General features: G+C 34.7%; 6 protein-coding genes across 10 annotated transcripts; 2 read left to right on the top strand and 4 right to left on the bottom strand.

The window, feature by feature from the left end:
- Window positions 1-2607: 2607 nt before the first annotated feature.
- LOC120776577 lies at window positions 2608-3370 on the bottom strand. The gene is made up of 3 exons (XM_040107341.1): window positions 3138-3370; window positions 2926-3063; window positions 2608-2862 (listed from the first exon to the last, which is right to left on the bottom strand). The coding sequence occupies exons 1-3, from the start codon at window positions 3297-3299 to the stop codon at window positions 2680-2682; spliced, it is 483 nt and encodes a 160-aa protein (XP_039963275.1). The 5' UTR covers window positions 3300-3370; the 3' UTR covers window positions 2608-2679.
- A 65-nt stretch (window positions 3371-3435) lies between these two features.
- On the bottom strand, window positions 3436-4675 carry LOC120776578 (histidine triad nucleotide-binding protein 3). 4 transcript variants are annotated; one of them, XM_040107345.1, is made up of 4 exons: window positions 4536-4675; window positions 4144-4460; window positions 3759-3952; window positions 3436-3705 (listed from the first exon to the last, which is right to left on the bottom strand). In XM_040107345.1, the coding sequence occupies exons 2-4, from the start codon at window positions 4433-4435 to the stop codon at window positions 3667-3669; spliced, it is 525 nt and encodes a 174-aa protein (XP_039963279.1). In that variant the 5' UTR covers window positions 4436-4460; window positions 4536-4675; the 3' UTR covers window positions 3436-3666. The 4 variants fall into 4 exon arrangements, with proteins under 4 accessions (XP_039963279.1, XP_039963277.1, XP_039963276.1 ...); XM_040107343.1 differs by having other exon boundaries at window positions 3642-3705; window positions 4144-4448; XM_040107342.1 differs by having other exon boundaries at window positions 3642-3705; window positions 4540-4675.
- Window positions 4676-4747: 72 nt separating this feature from the next.
- LOC120776575 (vacuolar protein sorting-associated protein 8 homolog) lies at window positions 4748-9273 on the top strand. The gene is made up of 5 exons (XM_040107339.1): window positions 4748-5030; window positions 5092-5334; window positions 5400-6458; window positions 6530-7381; window positions 7712-9273. Exons 1-5 carry the CDS (start codon window positions 4932-4934, stop codon window positions 9251-9253), a joined length of 3795 nt encoding a protein of 1264 aa, XP_039963273.1. The 5' UTR covers window positions 4748-4931; the 3' UTR covers window positions 9254-9273.
- Window positions 9274-10218: 945 nt separating this feature from the next.
- Window positions 10219-12659, bottom strand: LOC120776576 (regulator of MON1-CCZ1 complex). The gene is made up of 7 exons (XM_040107340.1): window positions 12457-12659; window positions 11931-12405; window positions 11481-11870; window positions 11158-11416; window positions 10690-11089; window positions 10414-10618; window positions 10219-10351 (listed from the first exon to the last, which is right to left on the bottom strand). The coding sequence occupies exons 1-7, from the start codon at window positions 12553-12555 to the stop codon at window positions 10284-10286; spliced, it is 1896 nt and encodes a 631-aa protein (XP_039963274.1). The 5' UTR covers window positions 12556-12659; the 3' UTR covers window positions 10219-10283.
- A 278-nt stretch (window positions 12660-12937) lies between these two features.
- On the top strand, window positions 12938-13604 carry LOC120777231 (MICOS complex subunit MIC13 homolog QIL1). The gene is made up of 2 exons (XM_040108413.1): window positions 12938-13084; window positions 13177-13604. Exons 1-2 carry the CDS (start codon window positions 13077-13079, stop codon window positions 13514-13516), a joined length of 348 nt encoding a protein of 115 aa, XP_039964347.1. The 5' UTR covers window positions 12938-13076; the 3' UTR covers window positions 13517-13604.
- Window positions 13605-13978: 374 nt separating this feature from the next.
- LOC120777230 (proliferation-associated protein 2G4) lies at window positions 13979-18881 on the bottom strand. 2 transcript variants are annotated; one of them, XR_005705498.1, is made up of 10 exons: window positions 18533-18623; window positions 17901-17998; window positions 17468-17604; window positions 17159-17321; window positions 16034-16255; window positions 15645-15737; window positions 15394-15526; window positions 14865-14992; window positions 14525-14795; window positions 13979-14472 (listed from the first exon to the last, which is right to left on the bottom strand). XR_005705498.1 is itself a non-coding variant. In XM_040108411.1 (9 exons), the coding sequence occupies exons 1-9, from the start codon at window positions 18621-18623 to the stop codon at window positions 14655-14657; spliced, it is 1206 nt and encodes a 401-aa protein (XP_039964345.1). In that variant the 5' UTR covers window positions 18624-18881; the 3' UTR covers window positions 13979-14654. The 2 variants fall into 2 exon arrangements, 1 of the variants encoding a protein (XP_039964345.1); XM_040108411.1 differs by having other exon boundaries at window positions 13979-14795; window positions 18533-18881.
- Window positions 18882-18885: the final 4 nt, after the last annotated feature.

Genomic DNA, 18885 nt, shown 5'->3' with positions numbered 1-18885 from the left:
ACTTTCTTGCAAAAGCAATAAGTTTTTTAATACTTACCCCAACTTGTTATGTGCCTAAATAAAATTATTATATTATTTGCGCACACAAATGTATATAAATTTAAAAATTTTAACCTATAATTTGAAAAATTTAATAACTTTTAATTTGATTTTTTATTCGATACTTTCGAATGTACTTCAAAGTCTAGCTTTCCTAACTACATACATATGTTATTTTAATTCTGAATTTCACTTTGGGCATCAAAATTTTAATAAAATAATACTGTATTTGAAAATACACCCAGTGAGATTTGTTTATTTGCCTAAATCGTCTTTATCCTTTAAATTTGTTTATTTTGGATATGAGTCTCGAAGATTTCGCTGACAGCCATAATAATTTAGCTACTACACATTAGTGAGTAAACATATTAATTTTACTTATTTGTATCGTATTTAACATAGTAACTATAAAGTAAGTCAAAAATATATTTTTATGTAAATTTAACTAATTTAAGACGAAGCAATAAATTATCACATATAACTGACTTTTTGGTTTTTCGCATTTACTGTGTTTATTTTTTTGAACACTGTTTGCCGATAAAAATTAAAAAAACATTAACTTGAGATACAAAAAAATGCCCTACAAGCACTGGATTCGGATCGTTCAGTTTGTTTGGCAGCTATATGCTATAGTGGTCCGATATCAGCAATTCCGAAAAATGAGCAGCTTCATGCGGAGAGAAGGACATGTGCAAGATTTCAGATCAATATCTTAAAAACTTAATGACTTTAGGACATGACTCAATCGACTCAGCTCGTGAAAACGATCATTTAGTTATACAATTTATTGGGTCTCCGATATTTCCTTCTGGGTGTTACAAACATCGTGACAAAGTGAATATACCCTGTTTAGGGTATAAAAACCTTTATTTTAATTTTGATCGACCAGATTGAATGGAAGCTTTATGCTATAGTAGTCCTATCTAAATAAGTTGTTCGGAGATTGTAGTGGTGTTGCCTTAAACAATAATCCATGCAAAATTTTGAGAAGGTATCATGTCAAATAAAAAAGTTTTACATACAAGAATCAAGAATCGAGCTGTTTCGACGGATTCGGATCATAGGTAGAGTGAAGTTGATTTCATAGGACAGGCAAAGAGATTATTAGTGTCATGCGTAGACTAACTGTATGCAAGACATAGATATTGTATGTCAGGTTCTATTCTGAATAAGCAGAAGTTTAATCTGATACCCAGACCCAGTTTTTCATACAAGTTGCGCTCTTGTTTCAGGCGGCAAGTCGTGCTCTTGTTATGCAAATGGCGGAGTTTTGACTCCAAGTACGCCATTCACTGGCAGGGGGTCAATGAAGGTACTAATAGCTCTACTGTGAATAGCGTTCAGTGCCTGTCAGAAATTCGTCGTGTCCGAAGTTTGATCAGTATATTGTTCCAGTTCGTTGACGTATTAAGGTATATTCTTAGAAGGCGACACTGTCAAGCATAAGATTACATGTATGATTAACTACATTAAAAGCTTATGACAACTCCAACGCTACGAGTACAGCCCTCTCATAGGGCGGTTTCTGGTTAAGGCCACGAGCTATATGGACGTTTATGAAGCTAAGTACTGTGCGCTTTGCGAAATCTGGTCAGTTGGTTCAGTTTGAGGAAATCTTCTACGGATCATTCTAAACAACTTTGCTTAAGAAAATACGGGTCGAAAATTGATTACGATCCAGCGATTTTTATGACGAGGATTAGCTTTAGGGGTTATTAAAAAGTTCTTAGTCAGTTTTTGAGATATCCGAATGAAATATGATAAATAGACTCTTTTTGATGTTGTACTGATGATTTGTGGGAATCCGTCATAAGGGCAACTATAACATATGTATAATCCACACGTTTGCTTCGTAGTGTTACAAACTTCATGGCAAACATAATATAGTACAGTGATCAGGGTATAAAAGAGGGACTAGACCATTACATGTTTTCAATCTCAATATTTAGTTCGAGTTGTTACCCCATCGTCCAGTTGTTAAAGTGAATCCTTGTATATTTTAAGGGAAAATATAAAAGGCTTGGGTTAGTTACTGTGAAAAAGAGAGCAAGATCGAAAAGAGAGTCATATACTACCAAAAATATATTATGGTTTCCATTTTCCCACATCATTATCGTGCGGTCATACACTAGTTAAGTAAGAAAGTTAAAAAAAGTAAATAAAATTTATCAAATCATATTAAACCGCATAATAATCTGAAAATATAAACGACCGAACGAAGCGAAATTGCTTATCGTTAGGATAATACGTGATTCGCATTGGTAACTCTCATTAAAGGATGATCGTTTTAGGTTTTTAAATTACGTGCTTAACAGTACCGAGAGCTTTCGGCAGCTGAAGTGGTCCAGTATTTCTCTCTCATATAGCTGATTCTGATTTAAAACAGCAGCTATGAGTGTTCAAAATTCCGTTCCCATGATAGTCGAGTCTACGTAACCAGAACGGACCCGGATTTTTTAACCGGTCAAGGCCTGTCAACTTGGCAGAATTCTGCCGCTAAAACAACAACAACAGCAGTGTTCACAATTAATCAAGACCAGACGATAAATGAAGATTTCAATGTTTATCTTTCATGAGAATTGATAAGTTATTCCTTTATTCTTTGATAAAAAAAAACACCAGATTTAATATAAAAATTTGCTAAAGCATATTTTTGAGAAAATTGGTTAATTTCCACTGCACATTGAAGAAAAACTCTCCTAAATCGAAGCGGTTAAATAATAATCCCTGTGTGCTCGGATAACGGCGATGGTTTTTTCCAGTGCGCTGAATTACACATCCTTTAAAAGAATTCAGACGAACGTCAATCTCGCCCTCTTCAAGCTGAAAATTATGATTTAGAAGTATAACAATATTTGGTAACAGTTTCAATAATTATATGTGTACCTCATCGAATCCGTAAATATCCTGGTAGCAGGTATACGAAATACAACGCCGCACACATGATTTCTTCATGACAGCTTCCAAATTTTCACATAGGGTGTTCCGTTCACATGCTGTCTCGAATTCGTGATATAGAATTTCCTATACATGTTATATATTTAAACCAATTTGATAATTTACACAAGAAGTGAACTTAGTAAAATCAATAATCACACATTTTTGCTAGTCTCCTTGTAAGCATACTCAGGAAAGTGAAATGTTGCTGCCTTTGGCAATGTTTGACCAGCAGCACCTTTTTCTTCGTAGAGACTCGATGTAGAAACACCAAAATTCACTACAGTTATTATCAAATTAACCAATATCCGTGTCAACTCCATTGTATATTCGTTTACTGTGCATATAAAAATATGCACATACAAATAAACTTGTAAATATTCGGCGCCTGTCATTTAATAAGGGTTGAATAACCTTTCAAGAACTTCATATACACAAATCTTAAAAAAATTGGTGTCATAGCTTTAAAAATTAATTTTTATTTACCATTATGTATAATAATTATTCAAATAATATATCACTGGCAATAACCCTACAATTACACCCTAAACCTAGTCCTTTAGACTCAAATAAATTCTTCCTTGATACTTGAAGTATTTTTTGATTTTTAAACTCTCATCGGTTTCTCAAAAATATATATGTATTGAATTTTATAATACATATTGTTTATTTTATATATACACGCAGCATCTATGCTTTTTCTTGCAAATATTGTCGCGCCTCTTCAACCTAAAAAAAAGCAATTTATTTATTAAACTATTGTGCAAATGTGTAAATTTTACCGTTTTGAACCACGCGGATCCAGTTTTGAACATCATCCTATGTACAAAGGACATCGTGGATCGCGGAGCTATTCCATGCATATGCAAGTGTTTTACGGTAATGAAAGGCGGTAGGTGAAAACCAAATAAAGCATCTGTTGTGGTGATATTATTCTTTTCAAAAAACGACTTTAGACCTTGTTCCATGCTGTTCACTAAAATTGAACGCAAAAAGTTTGTGTCCAATTATATTTGACTACAATGCACTGTTCAATAAATTCATATCAATAATATAGTCTCCTTGTGGCTTTCCAATATTATGGAAAATCCGGAAATACATGCAAAATGTTTACATTTTTCGAGGATGAACCAAATTTGGCCGTAAGTACTGGAAATTTCCTCTTACCTAATCCTATATCATTCTTTGTCAGTGACTTCAAACTCTCTACGTGCCGCTTTGGAACAGCCAAGTAATGATAAGTTGATGACGGCTTTATGTCTTTGAATATAACAAAATCCTCATTTTCAAAATCAATCACAGTATTTGGTTGTTTTCCCGCAGAAATCTCACAAAATATACAGTGCCCCATATTCGACGAACCAGTTATGATAAATCGTAGAAATGGTAGAAATGCCAGCACACAGAGACCCAGCAAAATGATGTATTTTTTGGCATTCAGTTGTTTTTGAGGCAACATCTGTGGAATATGTCTAAAAAAATTTCTAAAATGATAACAAATGATAAAATTTACACGCAGTGCGCAGGACGATAAATTTAACTACGAAGATCTTGCCTACCTACCAACTGCTTGAAATCTTTTCTGTAAGAAAGTGTCAATTTTTAACAATTTAAAGTAATGTTGCTCACAATAGAAAAATTAATTATGCAAAATAATGAATACATTAAACAAATAGCTTCAACCAAATTGCAAACGTATACATGATTGCTATTTGTTGGTAAGTGGCAAGTTAGTATATTTTGTAGAATCAGCTGTTGTGCTGTCAAATTGATTGTGTCACAACAAAGCAAAGTGTACGATGATCAAGCGGAAGGAGGAGTCAACAAACTATATTAAATAAGTGAATGTGGGGGTGCAAATTTAATTGATAACGAAAAAAGGAAAAGTTAACTTCATTAACTAACTTAAAAGTGGAAGCAAAATTTTGTGTATATTAGTTTGAAAGTGAAATAGCATGAACGAACTGAAAGCACCGTCTCTACAATCGCTCTTGGAGTCGGATCGTGGATCTAGTGACAGTTTGCTTGCCGAATCGCTTCTTGATGTGGACGATGTAAATAAATAGCTAATAATTTATATACGCATATATGCTATATATTTTGCATAATTTTCAGTTGGATGATGTGGAATATTCAATTCCTCCCAGTGGTGAATTGCCGACCTTAGAGTCGGCATTAAGTGAATTTGAAGCTGATTCGGACATAGGTTCGGAATTGGGCGTACCAGCACCAGCACCTACACCAACGCCCTCATTAGCAGAGGAGGGTGGAGTACGCAATGGTGGTGCAGGCGGAGGCGGTTCCATAATGCGTTATGCCATGATGCACGGTGTATCTGCACAAATTGCGTCAGCTGCTGTAAGTATTAGAAATATTTTATGTAGTTTCTTAATTAATTTATCTTTTTTTAATGGAACCTTCAGGATCGGGTAAATGCTGGTTTTGCAACTGCGTGCGCTGTGTCAACCTTAATCGGCATTGGTACCTCACATGGTCACATTCTCAATTTCGACATAACACAGACACTACGTTGGGCACATCAGGACAAACACGGACAAGGTGCTGTATCAGCATTGTCCTATAATCCGGACTGTACACGTCTATTAGCTGGCTATGCGCGTGGACTAGTTGTAATGATTGACACACAATCCGGCGACGTTTTACGCAATCTATTTGACGCGATTACTCCAAATACTGGAGTTCTGCATTTAAAATGGACCTCTAGACCGGCACTTGCGCTGTGCTCCGATTCAGGAGGTTCAGTATGGTCGTTGAGCTTCACAAGAAAGTTGGGCATACGTGGTTGCTCCTCTCGCTGTCTTTTCAGTGGAGCACGTGGAGAAGTTTGTACCATGGAACCATTGTTGATAGATAGTTCGCATGACTTAGATCAATATTGCATTATTGCACTCGCCACTTTATCCAAATACTTTATTGTAACCATACGTCCACGTCTTAAAGTGATTAAGTATCACGCACTTCAGGGGCCAGCTGATTGTTTACCCGTATTGGCATGGCAAATGGTTCTAATACAAGCAGCAGATACTACACGATCTTTTGATCCAGTTCTTGTAGTAGGGCGCGGCAATCAGTTGTTTTTCCATCAACTTTTTATGACAAATGGGCGTATTTCTTTACTGTACTTGCGGCATGTACAAATGCAGACAAATTTATTATCGGTTCATTGGTTGGGCCCAAAGTGTGTCGCATGCATGGATATATCGGAAATACTACATCTAATAGATGTACGTTCCAGCAAAGAACTTGAATGTATTGATATGGCTAATGCAGGATTAGTATATGGTTCAGCGCAATTCAAAGGACTTGCGACCGGCGGTAATGTGTCACCTGCTTTAGCTTTGGCCGGCACACATGCGTGTTACAACTCCCTAATGTCACGAGGCACACAATTGTACATTTTGGGTGCACGATCCTTGCATATGATTGCTGTGCGTACATGGACAGAGCGCATTAGCTACTTGGTAAGAAGAAAATTGTATTTAGAAATATTATAAATTGTATTAAAAGTTCTCCTAATATATGCGATATCTAGGTGAAAAATCAAAGATGGCAAGAAGCATGTGATCTTGCGTTAGATGGTTATCGCGCCACTGCGGAGCGTCCCAGACGTAAAGCACAAGCAAAAGAGCGTATCATAATGCTTTTCAAAGAGTATTTGGCTGCATCGGCTAGAGCGCCTGATTACTGTCTGGGGCCTATTGTGAAGTGTCTGATCACAATAGGTGAACTGGAATTGCTATGGACACAATTGTGGGAGCGCTTACAAAACAAAAGCCTTTATCTACAACATATCACCGAGCACATAGAAAACGATAATATTCATCGTGTCAGCCCAACAATTTCGCAAGCATTAGTAGATCATTGGCTAGAAATATCACCAACAAAATTAGAAGAAATTATACTTAAACTTGACTGGACCTGCCTTGATTTAAATCAAGTGCTGAAGGCAGCCAAACGTTATAAGCTTTATCGCGCACAAATCTACCTCAATACACATGCACTTAACGACTACTCCAGTCCGCTTACGGAATTGATACCTTTAGTAGCGCAAGAACCATCGGGTCTAGGGAACGCGCTACTCGTGTACATATCAAGTTGCCTGGCGGGACGTAGTTATCCAAGTGGTGAAATACCCACCGATTTGGTTCAAAATGTCAAACACGAGGTCCTACGCTGCTTAACTTCGCTACATTCAAATACTAGTGTACCGAATGAACTGCCATATCCTTACTTGCGTGCGCTACTAAAATTCGATACTAGAGAAACCTTAAATGTGATTTCGTTAGCTTTTCAGGAGAAGGAATTTAATGGTGAACTCGGCTTCTCGCATCGCAAACGGATAATAAACATACTTTTAGAAATAATGACACCTGAAAACACAACGGTAAGATAATATTTTATATATTTTTATATCCTGGTAAGTTTGTCACCTAGTTTCTAATACCCAGTAAGAAACGCAGAAGAAACAATAAAATACGCGAACTAGTTCCTCAGTTTTGAGATCTCGATGTAAAATTTTGCACACGTTTGTTTTTCTCCAAAAAGTTGCTTATTTGTCAGAACCGCCGATAACGGTATTTGTAAAGCGTATTTTAGCTTCGGTGCAACCGGAGTTGATGTTTTTTTTCTTGTTTTTTACATATGGAATATAAATATGATAAAATATATTTTGATACGCACTTTTCTACTCTTTTATATTTTTTTAAATAAATAGTGGGCGGAGATCGGTTGCCTTCTGAATTTCATCGCCCAGCAAATATCCCAACAATGTTTAAAACCCGACACTCAGCTGCTGGAGAAAGTGCTCAATCACTTGGCGAAAGAAAAAATAACTAACGAAACTACACGGCAACATTCTGAACGCGAAAGTGCATGGCATGAACTGCTCATCAACAATTGTCTAGACGAAATTAGTACGGATGAGGAACAGTTGCGTCTGGCGAAACGCGCACACTGCTACTATGTGGAAGAATACCTACTGGAGAAGCTGCAGCGTTACGATGATATTGTTGAATGTTATCTAAATAATGATCAGCGTCATGACACCATGTTCAGCTATATGGAGCGGCATGTTCAACAACCAGAGCGTAAAATTTACGAACAAATTGAGAAACACTTCAAACGTATGCTGGAAATAAACGCCAAGGAAACAACGCGTTTAGTAGATTTCCACTTTAGTGCGAAAATTGACAAATTACTCGAAGTGGTGCAAGAAGATGATCAATCATTATTAACTTTTCTAGAGCATTTACATAGACGACGATTTGTTTTAACTGCCGCGCAAAGTGCACAATTGCTAGCACTTTTATGCAAGTTTAAACCAGAAGAAGTCGACGAATTTGTGCGTCAATGCGACGAGTATCGTGTAGATGAGGCGCTAAGCTTAGTCTTAGCGTATAAACTGAACAAATCGGCCATATATCTATATGAAAAGCAAGCCAACTATCACAATGCATTCGAGTTATCCGTAGAATTATTGGCTACATTACATGGAGAAGCGGCCGCTACTTTTGCCCAAGAAATAAGCGATTTGTGTGTACGTGCCACAAATGTGCTTCCAAAAGCGGATTGCGAACAGTTTTGGTTTACGCTCCTACAGCAGATATTGCCACGTGATGACCTCAAATCCAGCACAAAGCATATGTTACATTTGTCGTCACAGTATGTCGACTTACCAAAACTGGTGCAACTTGTGATGAACACCCGTAATGTATCGGGAAATTTCGGTGATATTAAAGACTTACTAATGAGTATGTTGTCACAATCTCGTCTCGAGACAGATACCATGGAGAAAACGCTGCAAGTCAAATGTCAAGATCTAGCAAACGCTTTTGCACGTAAACGTTCCGAGGCTAAGCGCGGTCTGCTAGTGTCGGCAATGCGTTGTGCCATTTGCCAACAACGTTTGTATAACCAAAGTGATATACTTGTCCTAGGCGGCTGTGGACATGCTGTCCATGACCAATGTGCAGCAACATATAATGAAACAGTGCAATCGCGCTTGAATAACGGTGATATTTCGCAAACGACGCAAGCGGAGAAAGATGCATATAATGGTATTCATGTTGCATGTCCGCATTGCTCAGCGGAAATGAGAAACAATTTTTACAATAATATAATTAAACTATCAGAACCTAAGCCTACAGTGTTTGCGCTGTGTGATGCGGCTTTTAATATACAACAAGAACAACAAAATGTAAATCAAATGGGTGTATTGAAATTAAAAGCGCCACCACGAAAGTTTACTTGCAACTAATAATAATAATGAAAGTTAAATATGGCATTTTGCATTCCTTCGTTTAAACATCTCATAAATAACTATGTATTTCATTTGCTATTATTTGTTTTTGTAAAGAAAAATGTGTCATCTATGATTACTGAATCACTTTCAATGCTACAAATTATTGAAAATCAGTCGGGGAAATTTCGCTAAAAAAATTGAAATACTCATAAACTATTGCAAAATATTTTAATTAAACCAAATAAAAATTATCTAACATTTCTATATATCTACATGCCCGAGATTTTGCAGTTACAAACAAAAACGTAAACAACACACAAGCAGATTTTCCATACATAAATTTATACACTGTATTTCAACGAAATAAAAATAAAAATCATTTTAACTAATGATACCAGGTAATTCGCATATATTGATGCTAACATAAACATATGTACCATATATGCAAATTTCGTACATTTTTAAAAGGATATAAAAAATCTAGTATTCGTTTTTAGATTATCTGTTCCTCTTATTTTTTTTAACTTAATTTCATGTACGTTAATTTATGCACAATTTAAACGGCTTATAATATATTTTCGAGACTCAATGAAAGTGATTCAGTGTTTGCAATTGATTTGATTTTTTTAAGAAGAAAAAAATAGTTCCTTCAAGTTAGATAACACAATCATGGCAGTTTGTTATTCAGTTGATCACTTGATCCGCAGCACTCGTTTTTCTTTTGCGCATGATTAAGCCAACAGTATTCCTTGCAATTTACTTACTGCATACTAAAATTTTCTAAATAGCGAAAATCATGTGTTGTTTAAGTCACAAATTTACGAATAAGTTTTTGTTTAAGCTTTAATGTATATGTGTGTATGTACGATAATAATAATAATCGAAATTATTCGAAAAATGCCTGCAATGCATTTGAAGAAAAGTTATATATACAATACTGTAACTTAACTAACAAATAATTAATTAAAACACAAACCGAATGTAGTTAAATATAAATATTTACATAAAATGAACTATTTGTGTTTTAAAATGCGAAAAACAACTATCATTGCGATGATAGTTCTTTGGGATATAAATTGCTATAGTATTGAACAAATTCAGCACATTGCTCCGCTAAAGAAAAAAAAAACAGTTCATTTATTTATAACATTGTTACCAGTATTTAATTTACTCACATTTCAAAAAGTCCATTGTGCCACGTTGGCGCAGATTACGCAATTGGAAGTATTTAAAAACACTATGGAAAACTAAATCATCCTTAGCCTTTTGCGCTGCTTCGAGGAATTTGCGCGCCGATATGCTATCATTGTTCATCGAATTGCGTGCCAATCGTAGGGCATCCACCACTTTACCTTGACCCAAGAGCACCTCGATTATTATCTAATAAGTATACAAAATATATATTTATTAGGGTATAGCTACTGGATAGTATATGTTATATATGTACTTACATCATGCGCTTCGATCTTACTCAACATGTCGAGCGCTATTTGCGAAATAGCCGGATCAACATCGGAATGTGAAAGCAAAAAACACGCGATTGGTTTTGACTCCAACAACAGTGAGTAACTGACTAAATGCCGCAATGTATCAAAGCTGCGATTGCGTATAAGTTCACTTATAATCATCTTGCTAAGATCTTCTTGCGCGGCGATACTATGTTTGTTCAAAGAGTATAAATAGAGAATTAATATCGTTTCGGTATTTGCGCGCTCACTTATAAGCTGGAAGACGTATTGGAACATATCCTGTTGTTCGATGAGCACTTTCGGAGCAGGTGGCAGTTTTATAGTTGTTTTTACATTTGACGGTTGGGCAGTTTGCGTTTGGAGTTCTAATTGCACCCATGAGCTAAGCAAGATATTAATGAGAAAATTTTAATAATTACACCCATTACCCAGTTTATTATTAATACTTACGCATAAACCTTATTGATTTTATTAAAAATGGTCTCCAGCACAGGCAACAGTGTGCCGTTGTATTGTTCGTCTACCATTTGATGCACTATTTTTAAAAGTGCCTGTTTGCCACTTGTACGCTGCAGCAAGAACTCTGTGAGCCGTATGCGGTCAGATATAAGTGTACAAAGTTGTTCTACGTTAAGATTTAAATACCACATACAACCGAGCTTGGCATCAATTACAATATTCGGTTGGAATAGCACCCAATGCATAGAATCTGTAACCAAAACCAATTATTAGAAGCATAAAATACTTATTTATGTAATTATTTAACACATTACACAATTCGCATTGCATTGTTTGTCCGTCCGGCGATAAACTTGGTAATTTCAGCGCAAACGGGCGAATCGATCGTCCTGGCGTAATGGGAGTGTGATATGTGACACCATTTGCTTGCTCACCACTTAAAGCAATATCAAATAAAAGTGAGGTAGCTGAAGCCTGATGGTGTACAACTATTAAGTTATCTACAGTATTGATTGCAAATCGTCCAACATGGCCAAGCCTAAGTACATGACATTTGCGTGGTGCTAAGCCGGGTCCATTAAGTAGGTACACTTCGACTTCCATCATACCTTCCGGGTTTGCTTGTAGCAGGAACACCGCCATTGTGCCGTATACTTGCCCCAGCGTTACTTTACTCTCCTGAACTTCACTATTAGTATTGCCCACTGTAAATTATATATAAATATATAATAACAATCTTAAATTAAAAATTGAATAATACTCACTTTCCAGCTTTGGTAGCTTTGTTATAGACTTTTGTTTGATTAATATTGGTACCAAAGAATTGTTGTCTGTTGAACAAATCAGAGCAATATTAGATACAGTACACCAAGCAAACCATTTGATGCCAATATTCAAAGACTTTACAGCACGCAATTGTCGCTTTTCTGGTATAACGGTGAAGATCTCTATGCTACTATTTGAAATTATTGCAACCTCGCGCGTATGAACCCATACGAAACCATATACGAGTGCTTTAATTTGATGAACAATACTTTCTTGTAGTAACGGCTGCTCTCCTTGGAAGCAAATGAATTCCACAGCATTTTCTCGACGTTGTACTGCCAATATTTTATTGTCTGGCGAAAATTTAATGGAACGAATAGTACCACGATCATTCATACAGAATGATATAACTGAATCCTCTGTTGGGCCCTTAACTATCACACCAGTTGCGCCACCACTACGCACAGCAAAAATCTAAATAAAAAATTACTTAGTATCATTTATCTTACACACTTGTTTTAATACCTGGCAATTGGAGTCATCAAAAAATACATTTGTTAATTGGCTGGCTGCGTCAAATCGTATCGGACATTTGGACAGTTCAATATAATGGAGTGTTTCCATTTTATTAGTTTTTCTCTACTTTTCCTTTTATTTTTAATGAAAAAGTCTTTATTTGCACTTAAAACAGAGGAGTTGCTAAATATGCAATTAAAATAATTCCTTAATCAGCTGTAGTTAATTTGTTTATAAGCCATTTTTCAGAGATGCCATACTGTATTTATATTTTAATTTCTCGATTTCTAAAATTAATTACACCTAATTTTTATTAAAGTGATATGTACTAATTATGTAATACTAATACTTTTTTAAATATTCTAAAATATTGAAAAATGTGTTGATACAATATGTTTTTGGGAAATCAACAAAATTTGAATTTTGTATATTTCCACTTACGTTTTTCTTGCTTAAATATCTATTTACCAACACTGTATTTACAGCTGTTTTATATTGCAATTCTTTTAAAGTATTGCTGGAAAGGATAGGGTAACTCGTTAATCCCATAGGAACTGATAGGATTTTGCAAAACTGTCTTAACACAAACAACTCCCGCACCAACTTAAATTCTGCTATATTACTTAAAAATGATCGGGTACGTATTAAAATATAAATTTTTTCAGATCCCATATTTACGTAATGGGTTTTTACCATTTATGTCCATCGCAATTATCTGAACATTTATAGCTTTCTTGTACGAGCCGGCATTATTGTTGGTGCTGCATATTACTCGAAGAAGCTGGGAGTATGGGGTAGCCCAGAAGAATCGGAAAAGCTATACAATGAATTAAAAGAGAGCATTCGCCCTCACGCAAAAGAGTTGGAAAAGAAATTACCTTTTGAAGTTCCAGCGTTACCAGAAACCGGAGAAGCACGTTTCCTGGCTAAGCATTATTATAACGAAGGAGTTAAAAGCACATTCCACTTTATTGAAATGTTGCCATGTTATACGGGTCAATTGTTGCACAAAGCTAAAGTGGAATTCGAAAAATTCTCTACTCCCCCATCCCCTAGTACTGAAAAGTAAAACTTTATTTTTTTGTATAAAATACTCGATGTTACAATTTCTATTTATAAAAGCTAATGCAAATTAAATAAAATTATGTAAAAACGAATTACCAATTAATTTAAACAAATATTAAGACTTAATTCAACAACGTGTGAGTAATGAAATCTTCACAACAGATTGATCTACATTATACGAAAACTATAAGGATTTGTGTGATATAACCATCCTTATATCTGCAAGTTACATGCGAATATTGCAAAAAAGGCACGCCACGAAACCATGCTCTAATAAAAATTCTCCATTTAAAACACTCGCTTTTTAGTGCTGGAAAAGATTAGAATTATCCAAGAATCTTCTTGTTAAACTATTTAATAATTTAGAAACGCATTAAACATGTAGCGCCAATGGAGGAATGTGCAGCTCGCTACAACAACAATAAATATGTAACGAATGAATAGCATACCAATGCAATTAGCAATGTTTCGGTGGATAATAAACGATTTTATTCCATGTTTACAAAATACTAATTTTATTGTGTAACTGCTACCATTTAAGGTTTAGTTTTCAGTTTCCAAATTGCATTTTTACCGCTTCGCAAATGATAATATAATGCGTTTTAATACACACATATATGATGTTCTTAAGTTGCTTAGCTATCGATATACAATCTTAATAATTTTATAAAATAAAAGTCGTGCAGTTTTTTTACTTTACTTTCTTTTTAAAGGTGCAACCTTATATGTACGTTCTGTAAGTAGTTATCATTAACTTCTTATATTTAATTACGACTATCATTGTTCAAAAAGGTCCTTTGCATATCGATAAGTTCGTTCTTGTTGATAATAAGTTTATTATGTTATTTTTTTCAGTTAAAATAGAAATTAACTGCAGTGCAAAATCTAATCGATGGTTTCAATTGTTGCTCCTGCATCGACAAGAATACACACGCACACTAATTCCTAAAACATCCGCTCCTATAAAATATATATATAGCGGAGGTTAATAGAAAATGGCTGTGTTTGTTACTTTTGCTCCATTTTAGTTAACACCTTATTGCTTCTAATATATTGTTGTAACTGCTGCTGTTGGATTCGCTGACTTCATCTCTGTTAGGTTGTGTTTATATTGTTTAAAAGGCAGTAACGGTAGCCACACTTCAGGCCTTTGTTTCCACTGCCGGAGTGGTTTCGACCTTCGATGCCGCCGCATCCGCACCAACTGCGGCGCCGGCACCACCCTTCTTCTTAGCACCACCTTTACCCTTCTTACTGGGTTGCAAAGGTGTAGCGACAAGTTCCTAAAAAAAAAAAAAAAACAAATATACTTAATAAATTTTAATTCACCATCAATAGATTTTAATAATTACTTTCAGTTCTGGCTGAGCTATGCTATGCTCACTGACATACAACTCCTCCGTGAATGGGATACCAGTAACCAAATTGACACCATTGGGCATAAGCAACACAGTATGCTTGAATTGCGCAACATATTCAGCTGTAATATAAAAAAAAAATATGCTTAAAAAATCTGTACAAATTTATGCACAACAATCAAAGAGTGAGGAATAAATTGTATACGTTCTGTAAGATGGCATTTCTATGTAGAGATAATGTCATCCACGAATAGACCGCAATTTGATATATGCAAAAATGTTTGTACTACAGTAAATTAAGGAAGCAATTGTAGCAAACAAATTCTTGCAAAATTAGTGTATAAAAATTTTGAATAAATTATTGCAGTAGTAAATTTTGCTTAAAGCAGGCAATAAGTGCTCTAAGAAAATTTATAACTGTATTTTATCTTGCAAGGTGTCTGGCCGTGAGACGAAATTGAATTTCATTAACGGAATTAATGCTTGCAGAAGATATCACCTGACTGCTACGACAAAAACTCACCTGGTTTTTCGTATAGAACTTGGAAAGGCTCAATCATCTTGTGCGATACGCATTCTACAACACCCATACGCGCTTTTGTTTCTTCATCAAAGTGTCTGATATTGAAAGGCATATTTCCGTATTTTGTTTTGACCTGTAATTGGGCGAATTATTAATATTTTATAAGAAATATTGAATGCGCCAAAAAATTTTACAATTAACAATTACAAAACACATATTTCTATTTACTACATAACTTTATTGTACCTTACCTCTTGCAGCAACGCACGTGATGCCTTTAGCTTCAGCATATAATTTTCATCTGTTTTCTTATATATTGAGACCTTTGTATCCTTCTCGCGACCCTTTAATAGAAAAAAATATTTGTTTAATACAGTTCTTAAAAAAAGACTAATTAGTTTTTGTATAGATGTCCTCAGATCTCATAATCTTACAATCTCTGAGCATCCGTCTACGGTTCAGAACAAGTGTGCCAATTCGGATGAGTAGAACAACTTATGAATTGGAAAATAATCAAAAGAGAATTCAATCGATTACTTTCACATGAACTTTACCGACTGACTTCAAACTCTCAAGCGCTATTTTTTAATCATTGGATATGTGAGACGTGAGATGTGTGATGAATATTTTTCAAACTTACAATGCCTTCGCCGGTGCTCACTATTACGTCGATGGCGTAAACTTCATGCGTCTCGAAAGTACATTTTTCGTGTTCTTTGCGCTGACTTTCATTCGGATTTTGTATGATCGTTTTTTCACCATCAATTTTAAATTGTTTCAACTCATGGCTAAGCATACCTTCAATGGGTTTGCATTTGTATGATTCGCTGACTTGTTGCACGGCGTCGGTGATCGTATAATTCTGCAACAAAATTATTTTTTTTTTTAATTTTTGGAAAATAGTAATGTAAAAATACTTATAGCCAAAAAAACAATTATTATCATTAAAAGCATACACATTTATTCTTGCATTGTTTCAAATGTTGGCAGTGAAAAAAAGAGAAGTGGCAGTAATAGCACAAAATTCTCTTGGTATTACTGTAAATATTTTTTTATGCAAGTGTTGAGACGACCTCTTTCATTGAACATTTAAGAGACAATCCGTTTGCTTGCAAAGTGTTAGTTAATAAAAATACATATTGATGTGCATATATTTATACTGTAATATGTAACAAAAAACTATTGGTGTCGGCAGTCGAAAAAAGAGAGGTTCCAGTATCGCAAACTTCTCATGGTGGACTGTAAATATTTATTTATGCAAGTGTTGAGATGAACTCTTCCATTGAACATTCAAGAGTTAATCCGTTTGCTTGCAAGGTATTAATTATATATATTGGTATGTATATATTTGCACTGTAATATGAACAAATAGCTATTGATGTCGGCAGTCGAAAAAAGAGAAGTTCCAGTATCGCAAACTTCTCATGATGGACTGTAAATATTTATTTATGCAAGTGTTGAGATGAACTCTTCCATTGAACATACAAGAGTTAATCCGTTTGCTTGCAATTTGATATATTTAAGTATATAACTAAAGATTAATTTTAATAATGTTTGACGATAGTTAGGGAGAAATGCATGGTAAGGGCATTGCACCATTGTGGCTCGACAAATTTACTTTTGCAAACAAATGGTCTGATTTTGCCACAAAAGCGAAACTATATTTTTAATTTGTTTGCATATTATATAAAATTTCGTTTCATTCAGATATAAAATAAAAATTGATTAAACTACTTAATACAAGACTGGACCGTATAACACTCACGCTATTTCCAGATTTCAGTAACCGCAGTGCAGCCTGCACTGCCCAATAAGCTGCTAAAACTACGTCAGCTTGGCGTCCAGATACTTTTTTCTCCTTTGAGGCACCAATAACTACTGTGTGTGCTGCTACGGCAATAAAACCATCAATATGTGCGCCAAGATCACTGTAAAAATGTGCAATTGCAAGATTAGTTACTCTCAAGTTTGAAATATCTCGACATATTTGTATTATCTAAAATACCTCTTATAAAAAAATCAAATTAACATATAGTTTACTATTGAATTTCTTTTTTTCTAACATCGCACGTACATTTTAACAACATCTCCTTCCTTAAGAATGTAATCGGCATCATTTTTGGATGGAGAGAAGTGGCAAACGCAGTTATTAACGGATAAACATGTTGGAAATGCAATTCCCTTTTTCAAGTCCTTTTCTTTTTTGTATACCTTAAAAGAAATTAAAAATGTAATTGTATCTGCCATTGCATTTGTACTAATGTTTCTTATAGATATTTTGTTCTCAGATCTCATAATCTTACTATCTTTGAGCATCAATATCTCTCAACTTTAAAATGCGCCAAACCAGTTACCATATGAAATGTCGATAACCAGAAGTAGTAACTCAAATGAACTACTGCAATTTTAATTCAAGTGATATATCTAGCTCTCAAGCGCTGTTTTTAATCATGGAACAGTAAGTTAAAAAAAAAAATTATAAAATGGATAAACTGATAAAATCTTACCTTGCTGGTTTCATCGACAATAAGATTGTCTCCCTTAGTGCAGATATCACGAACAGATGCTTCGACCACACAGAGATCAATAACAGCTTTAAGTGTTTCTGCAAATACAAGGAAATAATTAATATTTTTTTTAAGAACACAACATAATATAAATTGAAAATTGCTCAAATCCCACGTTAAAGGTGTAAATATTAATATACAATGCATTAAAAGACAAACTTAAAACGTGTGCTCTTTACGAGTGTTTTGAAAACAAATGCGTGGCATTTTTACTATTTAACCAGTTGGATTATTTCTCGTTGACATTTAAATACAAGCAAACTAAAAAACCAGTCATATAGAATGGAGTAATAAGTTAGAAATAATCACAAATATTGTTTCCACAATTAATAATGAATTTACCATTATATTTGTAATGTTCACAATTTTTAGAGGTTATGTTCAGTGGTAATGCATTACGCGCCGCGTGGCTTGCTTACATACTTCATTGTACATGTCAGCGCTTTAGTTTTATACTTATAATATATATCTTTAGTTTACAATTGTATTGTTAATTGAAAAATAGAAAAACTGACTATATTCTTATAATAGATTTTGCACCAAACACATATTTATTCTATATGTATACTCACTGTTGACTATTTCACCGGCCAATTTGTATTTGGTTACCACCAAATCTTCAGCAATGGTTTTCTCTGGAACCTCTTTCTCAACTTCGGCCATTTTACTCGTTCAATGCAGATGGACAACGAAATTTAACTTTTCAGTCCCTTAATGGAAAAACTAGGCTTAAAACTTTATTTTTCAGTTAGGCAAGCTACGTTTATTAGCTATTAAAACAAATTCCAATTTAAGCGTTCGAATTTGGTTTTTATAGATTTATAATCAAACTTAAAAGTTCCTAAATACTTTTGTTGAAAAACGCGATCCAATCACAAAAGCTTTATTTCACACGTTGCTCTTTTCGCGACGGTGGAATTGTATA

This window comes from Bactrocera tryoni, chromosome 5 (genome assembly GCF_016617805.1).
Source record: "Bactrocera tryoni isolate S06 chromosome 5, CSIRO_BtryS06_freeze2, whole genome shotgun sequence".
NCBI classification, from domain to species: domain Eukaryota; kingdom Metazoa; phylum Arthropoda; class Insecta; order Diptera; family Tephritidae; genus Bactrocera; species Bactrocera tryoni.
This window is presented reverse-complemented; position numbering and strand designations above follow the sequence as displayed.